We start from the raw sequence: 10,196 nt of genomic DNA on the forward strand, positions 1-10,196 counted from the left end.
AACATTTCTTTCCTTCTATTGTGTAAACACGGGCTTCTGTATCAGACTTCCTGCCCTCAGTTTAAACCTCCTTGCCATGGGTGTGAGCATGCTCAGTTTGCTCCTCTTCCCCGTCCCCCTTCCTGCTGTAATCTGAGCCCAGAGTTATGAGTGAGCAGGGAGAGACTCAGGCAGGAAGTGATGTCATACCAAGCTAACATGGCAGCTGTTATCCTAAACAAACAGCAAGCTTCAAGAGCTTTTTACCCAGGGATGGTAAAACATTCTACAGAATAAATATAGTATTCTAGCTTGTTCTACTGCAGCTAATCTATTGGCAATAAAATACCTCCATAGCTTTCCTTCTCCATTAAGTGGAACTTGAGTTCATACATACAGAAATTCAAATATGTTTTTCACCATTAGAGTAAATGTACTCAACTGAATAAGTAGAGACTTGAAAACTTCCAAATAAAGAAAACTTCAGTATGCAGATAATGAAAGAAGCCTTGATGGTCTTCAAACAATTAGAATCCCCATTGTTTCTTATGTGTAGAATCAATTTAATTGCCTAAATATGACCTCAAGAATGCCATCTCTTTATGACTTCAAAAATGCCATCTCTTTATGACCTTAAATATGCCATCTTTTTATGACTTCAAGAATGCCATCTCTTTATGACCTCAAGAATGCCAACTTTGTATGACCTCAGATATGCCATCTATTTATGACTTCAAGAATGCCATCTTTTTATGACCTCAAAAATGCCATCTGTTTTATAATTATTTTAATATCAGATCACATTTTCATCAATAGCTTTTTGTAGATGTGCACTTAAATGTGCCCAGGTAACACTTTGAAGAAGCACCTTCACATATTTTATTAAACTGTATTATGCAGATAGAGCAAATCCTGAGTTTAAACCTGGTCAATAGCAAGTATAAATAGAATACAGGTTCCTTTGAGTCTATAACATATTGCACTATACCTTGCCCCCAAGTCATAATAAAGTAATTAGCTACAATAAAGTATTAGAAGCTATAGAAACAAGACAAGAAACAAGTGCTTCATGTACCGCAATAATACATGCTCAGCATTGTACATATATTTTGTACCGAGGACTGAATCAACAATAAATGAGGAGCAGAATATAAGAAAGAAAATGAGGATGGGTGTTATTGCCTCATTCTAGTTGTTATGACTATTTATAACCACTACAATCAAGTATGAAACATATAGGGGCAAATTCACTAAGCGCCGAAGCTCCTAACGCTAGCGTCAATTCGCTAGCGTTGGGCATTTTCGTTACTTCGCAAATTCACTAACGAATGCTGGCGTAGATTCGCTAGTGTTACTTACCTTACGACTGGCAAATTTGCGCAACGGACGTAACTACGCAAATTCACTAACGCGCGCATTGTACTGAACGCTACCTTTTACGCTAGACTTCCTTCGCCACCTCAGACCAGGCGAAGCGCAATAGAGTAGATAGGGATTGCTTCAAAAAAAGTTCACATTTTTTCTAAGTCTCAAAAAACGCTGGCGTTTTTTCTATATTATGGGTGATAGGCTGAAAAAGATCGAAATTTTTTTTGGGGCTCCCCTCCTTCCCCCCTACATTTCCTGACTCATGGCAACTTAACTATACAGTGGGCACATGTGTAGGGCAAAAAAAAAATTATTTGCTGTTTTGAAGGTTTCCCAGGCTTGTGTAGTGCTGCTACATATTCCTCCATTGAAATTTGAATTTGGCGCCGTATGCAAATTAACCATCGCTAGCGTAACTTTGCTTCGCTTAGCGAATCAACGCTAGTGCAACTTCGCAACCTTACGCTACCCCTGAGCGCAACTTCGGATTTTAGTGAATTTGCGGAGCGCTGGCGAAGTTACACCTGGCAATCTTAGTGAATTTGCCCCATATAGTTTTGTTAACTGAGAGTAAAATTATAGAATTTTTGGTGTCCTTTTTTTGAATACCCGTTTATCAAAATAGAATGGAAATAGAAAATATCTAAACTATTAATAGTATCCATGGCACCATAAAATGAAAGGAAACCAGGCTTCAAGTTCTTGATTTTCACAAAGAAGTAATATTTTTACATTTTAATAGGGTTTACGTAGCTAGTGTTTATCTCTTTGATTATAGTAATAATACCAATGCAAATATATTACTTTACTTCCATTTGCATCACCGCTTAAACCATACATTTAGCATGCCAAAGAGACAAATAATCAAATAATAATCAAATATCTTTATATCTATTTATACGGCACTTGTTCAAAAGGATTCTTTCCATTCCAAAATTCATGTTGCCAAAAGACAATACCGTATGCAAAAGATTTTAATCAAATTCATAAGCAAAACTAAAACTCCAAGGGTACATTAGAAAATCAGATTTTAATGCAAATTAAAAGTGGATACAGAGTATAGGGATCGATTTATCAAGTTCCAATGGAAAAAAAAAAATCAGATCCACCATTTTCTTTTAACTGAGAAATTAAAGATTTCAAACCTGCCAAAATTCTTTCAAATCAATGGACAGATGAGGGTTTGTTTGAAGGGAATTCTATTATGCCACTCACATGGGAGTTTTCAAAATATGTCAAGAAAGCTAAAGTATTTTAGGCAGAATGCACTCTTCTGCATTCCTTTTGCACTTTTCACCCATTTTACACCATTGCATTCTACTCAATTTGATTTTGTGAAGGTCTTTGTTATCTTTTTTGGAGCACAGAGATCTGCAGCTGCCTCCCATTAATAAAATTCTGCTGCAATCGTGGGCAGCAATTTAAGTGCCCCTACTTACGCCCAAACATGTGCTTCATTCAGATCATGAAGGCCACAACAGGGCCCCGGATTTATTGCCTGCTTTACTGTCTGGCTCTCCATCTGCTACTGTGTAAAATTGGTCAATTATTGATAGGAATTGTTTATAAGATTAAAAAGGGCAATATCCTCTGCAAGCACTCCATTCCTGTTTAGATCAGTGGTGTTTCATGCATGAATAATATTCCAAAGCATGCAAAATACCACCTCACAACATTTTTGCACAAAATTAATTTTAAATTCATGTATTTCAACAATGTATTTGGTTCCTGTGTACCAGGTCTAGTAAACAAAAGTCTAGCTGTATGGAAAATGAGACACTTATGAACAAGATAGTCAGCACAACCTCGTAGAATCTTTTCTCCTTTATCGGGGTGCAGGTTCCCCAGCGGCCACTTACCACTGGCAAATACGGCAGGAACTCAATTGGAACAGCACCACTTAGGGGCCGATTCACTAAGGGTCGAATATCGAGGGTTAATTAACCCTCGATATTCGACTAGGAATTAAAATCATTCGACTTTGAATATCGAAGTCGAAGGATTTAGCGCAGATAGTTCGATCGAACGATCAAAGGATAATTCCTTCGATCGAACGATAAAATCCTTAGAATCAAACGATTCGAAGGATTTTAATCCAACGATCGAAGGAATATCCTTCGATCAAAAAAAGTTAGCCAAGCCTAAGGGGACCTTCCCCATAGGCTAACATTGACTTCGGTAGCTTTCAAATGGCGAATTAGGGGGTTGAAGTTTTTTTTAAAGAGACAGTACTTTGACTATCGAATGGTCGAATAGTCGAACGATTTTTACTTCGATTCGAAGTCGTAGTCGAAGGTCGAAGTAGCCCATTCGATGGTCGAAGTAGCCCAAAAAAACCTTCGAAATCCGAAGTTTTTTACCTTCGAATCCTTCACTCGAAGTAAGTGAATCGCCCCCTTAATCTTGTTAAATAAAAAATGCCTTTATTGCAATGCCCCAAAACATTGCACTAAAGGCATTTTTAATTGAACAAGATTAAGTGGTGCTGTTCCAATTGAGTTCCTGGAAAATGAGACACAACAGGTGAAAGATAATCAGTTGCTAAAAACATTTGCATGTTTCATGTAATGTTCCAAATTTCCATGATATTCTGATAAGAGTTAATCATCGTTATGTAAACACCTCTAAAACGCTCTTGTAAATCTCATTGCACTTTAATGAATCTGAAAAGCAGAGGAGAAAAATATTTAACTCCCTGAAGACGGCATTCTTTATAAATGTAATCAAAACAACAATTCTTATAGTAACTTGGCTATGTGGAGTCATCTTAAACTCATCTATTGTAGCTGTGTATCTCAGAGACTGGAAGAACGGAATGAGCCTCGGGGAGTGTGATCAGACCATTCTGATCATGGGGTGCAACAACCTATTCCTGCAGTGCTTTGTAACCATCAGTGAAACAATTATGGTTTATGAACTATACAGGAATGCAATGTTTTATAAAGAATACTATATGGTTGGCTGTATGTTATTTCTATCAGTGACTTATATTTCTATGTGGCTCACTGCCTGCCTCTCCATTTGCTATTGCGTGAAGCTTGTCAATATTTCACATAGAGTTTTTGCAAGATTTCAAAGGGGACTCTCCTCTGCAAGCTCTGTGTTTCTGTTTGGATCTGTGTTGATTTCATGCTTGATTAATGTTCCATTAATTTGGGCAATGGATACAGAATTTCTGGAAAATACCACCTTATCAGTTGAAAATTCGGTCTACAAACTGGATATTAAATTCATGTCATTCAGCGTTGTCATTGGTTGCTGTGTGCCAGTTCTTGTAACTTCTCTTTGTATTGGACTGAGTATGATGTCCCTTCTGAGACATGTCCAGAGGATGAAGAACAAAGCTTCTCAGTCCTGGAGTCCTCAATTGCAGAGCCATGTGAGAACTTGCAGGACAATGTCCTTCCTTTTGATTCTGAACTTGATTTTCTCCTTGACGGTTATTATTTTGGCCATGGGTCTAACAAACCTCAAGGATGTCATTGTTAGACATGTATTATACTGGTCTGTTATTATAACAAATCCCTCAGCCAAAGCTATAGTTCTGATTTTTGGAAATACCAAACTAAAAATGGCCTTGTCAAAGATCTGTTTTTGTGAGTGATCAGTGACCAATTTTCTAAAATAAAATGATTTTTGCTTTTAATATTAATGTATTATAAGTCCCTAGAAAAATAATATGAAACTGATATAAAATGATATCTGCAAATGGGTTTATATTTGTAATCCAGAAAGCATGAAGCATGAAGCTGGATCAACTGGCAGATAGGTAGTTAATAAAAAAAAAAAAAAAAAGGTTGAACTCGATGGACATGTGTCTTTTTTCAACCTTACTTACTATGTTACTATGTTACTATGTAATAATATTCAGAAATTCATGTAGGCGTAAATAAAGGTCTTTGTACTAACATGGCTTCTTTATTTCCAAATTTGGGAGAGGCAGCCTTGGTTGTCACGGGTTTAACAAGCGACAGAAAAGTACAGGTATAGGATCCCTTATCCGGAAACCCGATATCCAGAAAGCTCCGAATTACGGAACGGCTGTTTTCAAAATGATTTCCTTTTTCTCTGTAATAATAAAACAGTAGCTTGTACTTGATCCCAACTAAGATATAATTAATCCTTATGGGAAGCAAAACCAGACTATTGGGTTTATTTAATGTTTAAATTAATTTATAGTAGACTTAAGGTATGAAGACCCAAATTACGGAAAAATCCGTTATCCGGAAAACCCCAGGTCCCGAGAATTCTGGATAACAGGTCCCATACTTGTATACAAATCTAAGCTCATTCAGTAGAAAAACATTAGGTTGTCACTTTGGGGGAGGTGTAATATAAAGTGTAACATTTACTGGTGTGAGGTTTAAAAGCCATATATAATATATATATACAGTATGCTGCACATTTCTCTTTATACATTATATAGTAATTATACATTATACGGAAAAAAAAACGAAAAAGAAAAAGTCCAAAATCAGGAGGTAGATACTATCTGCACAAACAGTAGAATGCAGCTTACCCCTAGCCGCATGTACTTGCTGAGCAATGAGGGGCTCACCCTTGCACCCGTTTTAGCACTTGTGCCACGGGGTAACAAATGCTTTCCATGAAGTGTCCTCCATAAATAACTAGAGAATCAGCAACAGTCATATGACCAATGAATGCTGAACTCATATATATGTGCAATAATTATACAGTAGGTATTTTACTGCATTAATTGACTGCACAATTCAATCACATGTTTCAGAGCATTCAATTGTTGGCACACTTTTTTTTAGGAACCCACAGGATTACATTTACAGCTAAAACAATGGTGCTCTATAGCTCACCTTATTCTGCTTAAGTCCAATAGGAGAGAAGAGAACCATACTAGAGAAGGCAGTGTGACTATATGTACAGGTATGGGATCTAAAAAACTGTTATCCAGACAGCTCCAAATTTCAGGAAGGCCCTCTCCTATAGACTCCATTTTATTCAAATAATTAACATTTTATAATATTATTTCCTCTTCTTTCTCTATAATAATAAAACAGTACCTTGTACTTCCTTGGCTCCGCTCTTATTAAGACCTGGCGGCATCTGAGTAGCTGAGGGCTCCTCCTGAGGCCATAGCCGTGACCAGAGAGCCTAGTACTTGTTCTGGATTTAGGGAGCCATTTGTGACACAAAACCAGCCTAATGGGTTTATTTATTGTTTAAATGATTTTTAGCCACCATGAGCCATATTAAATAAAGTGAGAAAACGGTTTATCATGTTAAAAGTCATGGACGAGATTCAGTTTGTGATGCAATTCAATTCAGAAAAACTTATCTCACTGTTTATCACATGAAAACTCTATTGAAGTCTATGGGGAAAAACTGGAACTGAATTTGGAGAAACTTTGTTTCTCCTTGAATTGAAACTCGTCCATGACTTTTCACAAGGTAAACCACAAGATAACATTTTCTCAGGAATCTGGCCCTATGACTGCTAAAAGTCAATCAAACAATAAATAAATCCAATAAGATTTTTTTTAGGGCCTGGTATTCTGCTACATATCTTTTGTCTAAACTGGAAAACTGGGCAGCAAACTGGAAAATGAGGTTCAATGTTGATAAATGCAGGTTATGTACTTTGGCAAAAATAATATAAATGCATGTTATACACTAAATGGCAGTGTGTTGGGAGTTTCCTTAAATGAGAAGGATCTAGGGGTCTTTGTTGATAACAAGTTGTCTAATTCTGGGCAGTGTCATTCTGTGGCTACTAAAGCAAATAAAGTTCTGTCTTGTATAAAAAAGGGCATTAACTCAAGGGATGAAAACATAATTATGCCTCTTTATAGGTCCCTGGTGAGGCCTCATCTGGAGTATGGGGGCAGTTTTGGACTCCAGTCCTTAAGAGGGATATAAATGAGCTGGAGAGAGTGCAGAGACTAAGTGCAACTAAACTGGTTAGAGGGAGGAAAGAGTTAAATTATGAGGGTAGACTGTCAAGGTTGGGGGTTGTTTTCTCTGGAAAAAAGGCGCTTGCGAGGGGACATGGTTACACTTTACAAGTACATTAGAGGACATTATAGACAAATAGCAGAGGACCTTTTTACCCATAAAGTGGATCACCGTACCAGAGGCCTCCCCTTTAGACTAGAAGAAAAGAACTTTCATTTGAAGCAACGTAGGGGGTTCATCACAGTCAGGACAGTGAGGTTGTGGAATGCACTGCCGGGTGATGTTGTGATGCTGATTCAGTTAATGACTATAAGAATGGCTTGGATGATTTTTTGGACAGACATAATATCAAAGGCTATTGTGATACTAAGCTCTATAGTTAGTATAGGTATGGGTGTATGTATGGATGCTGGGTTTTCATTTGGAGGGGTTGAACTTGATGGACTTTGTCTTTTTTCAACCCAATTTAACTATGTAACTATATAACTATGCAACATCAGTCTAATTGGTCCATTGTTAATCTGAAAAGCATCTGGAAAGATGGATACCATATGCATGACCATATATATGCCTGGTCCCTTCCACTGTCCTGTTTGTTTGCGGCAACAGTCAAAAGGATCATATGGAATGGTAGAATAAGCCTTGGTGAGTGTGATCAGACCATTCTGACCATGGGGTGGAAAAACTTTTCTGAAGTGCTTTTTAATCACGTTCCTTTGAAATAATACTTTTTGTTCTGTATGGGTTGTTGTTGTTTTTTTTAAATAATTAATTTTAGTTTTCTTTTTTATTTCTCAATGAGGCTGACTGCTTGACTCTCTATCTGCTACTGTTTGAAACTATTTAATTTTTTACATGGATTGCTTATAAGTATTAAAAAGGGAATCTCCTGTGGATGCTCTCCATTCCTCTTTGGTCCAGTGTTGGTTTCATGATTGATTAAAGGACATGTAAAGCCTACATTTTCCAACCATGTATATTAGTTGGGCACATCTCTCCCACCCAAATGGCATTATTATTTTTTTTTTTATATATATTCTTTATTTTCAAGAAAGCAAAAAGAAAATCATTGCAGAGCATATAAGTACAAGGAAATGCAATATGATAACACATGAGGAAACAGTACATACATCAGTTTCAGCAAATCGAAAGCAAATTCCAATGAGAGCATATGTCCGTTAGTACAAATAAGCTTCTGTAATATGCCATCAATCAAATCAAAAGACGTGATAAACAACAAAAAAAAAAAAGGGGAGAAAAGAAAGGATGAAAGAGAAGGAAAAGGAAAAGTCACTTGGTCACAAGCCCATCCAACAACATAGATCTATCAACAAGCAAAATAGCAAAATAGACACAAAGTATAACAGTCTAGTAAGTTCTAGTAAGCTCCTAGTCCATGTGTGGCTATTTTCATCGATTTTGTTCCAGATAAAGTACCCAAGGAGACCAAGTACCAACAAAAGCCTCTTGCTTCATATGGAAATAGCTGAGCAATTCCTCCATCCGCATGATATTACCCATTTCACTGATCCATTCAGCAATGGATGGGGGAGTAACAGTAAATGGCATTATTTGTACTGCATACATAAACTCCATTTGCCAGCGTCATTACATTTCCCTAAAACAAATAGCAGCAGCAGGCCATTTTCCCTCTGACACATCATCAGTGGATTTATATCTGCAAACAGCACATGTGCAATGTAAAGTTCATGCAATTGAAGATATCAGGCTTACACAGGCAGAATTTACAATGATGACAAGTCCTGTTTGGATTGAGCATTTCAATGGTTACTCTGAGCTCAGAAGAGGGGGTTAGGAGTTAAAAATAGAGCAGACAGTTAGAGCAGAGTTTCTATGGGAACCAGCAACGCCATCATTGGCTGCTATTCGGGAGGGTGTGTTTAGTAATCTGACTTGAACAATTGAACATGCTGAGTAGCCAAAAGCCAAAGGAAATTCCTCAGGGAGGGGCTGAGTAGGTTAGAGGAGCAGAAGGAATTCTAAGTGATTAAGGGGATGCTGCAGCATTACTTTTAACCTTTGAACAAGTATTTAGAGGTATTTAGAGATTTCAAAAAGGCTATTCAGTGATTACATTATTTTTGTGTGGGGGCTGTTACATGTCCTTTTAATGTCATTTTCACTTTGATCTTGCATACAGGATATCTGTAAAGTGTCACCTTATTAGTTGATACATTTTTGTACTGGATCTTAAATTCATGTCTTTCAACATTTTTTTTGGGTTCTTGTGAGTTCTTGTAATGTCTCTTTGCACTGGATTCTCTGAGACATGTCCAGAGGATGAAGAACAATATTTCTCAGTCCTGGCAAGAGCATTCTGGACAATGTACTAACTTATGATTCTGAACTTGATTTTGTTCTTGACATTTATTACTGTGGCCGTGGGTCTAACGAATTTCAAGTACGCAGGTCCCTCAGCAAAAGACAAAACTGTTATTAAGACAAGCATTTCATCATCTTAAAATCTCGTTTGTGCACCAGAATGGGGGACTTGATGTACATCCCATGCATAATTAAATGGTAATGAGTAAGGAGAAATGTGGTTACTGCAATGGAAAGTGAAACTAATTGCCTACCCCACCTCTATGCCTATGGCATAGAAGAGAAGAAGGCAATATTTGATTGACACCTTAGATTTTTAAATGAGTTTACAACAGTGAACGAATGCTTTAAAATTATAATTTGTTTTATCACAGATAGATCAATTATGTTGGCAAGAAGCTTTATGGACAAAAATAACTAACCCTCATTTAAAGATTTTTAGACAATTGGTCTCTTTTCTTCAAACAAATTGATTCTTGTCAATGGTTTTCAGATATATTTGCTAGTAATTGTCTGACAAACTCAAATTTTTAGAAGTTTTGGATGTTTTCATATGTCTTAGAGCATCATTCAGCAGT

General features: G+C 37.0%; 1 protein-coding gene across 1 annotated transcript; it reads left to right on the top strand.

Moving 5' to 3' along the window:
- Nucleotides 1-643: 643 nt before the first annotated feature.
- Nucleotides 644-4,951, top strand: LOC108701931 (taste receptor type 2 member 4). The gene is made up of 2 exons (XM_018236938.1): nucleotides 644-679; nucleotides 4,022-4,951. The coding sequence occupies exons 1-2, from the start codon at nucleotides 644-646 to the stop codon at nucleotides 4,949-4,951; spliced, it is 966 nt and encodes a 321-aa protein (XP_018092427.1).
- The last annotated feature ends 5,245 nt before the right edge of the window (nucleotides 4,952-10,196 follow it).

The sequence above is a fragment of the Xenopus laevis genome, chromosome 9_10L, assembly GCF_017654675.1.
Source record: "Xenopus laevis strain J_2021 chromosome 9_10L, Xenopus_laevis_v10.1, whole genome shotgun sequence".
Taxonomy (NCBI): domain Eukaryota; kingdom Metazoa; phylum Chordata; class Amphibia; order Anura; family Pipidae; genus Xenopus; species Xenopus laevis.

Excerpts from the sequence above, each read along its gene's own strand:
- LOC108701931 (XM_018236938.1), top strand. The coding sequence starts at position 644 with ATGCCATCTCTTTATGACCTCAAGAATGCCAACTTT. Across the intron at positions 680-4,021 it reads ACCTCAAGAATGCCAACTTT|AGGAGAAAAATATTTAACTC; the intron begins GTATGACCTCAG and ends TCTGAAAAGCAG.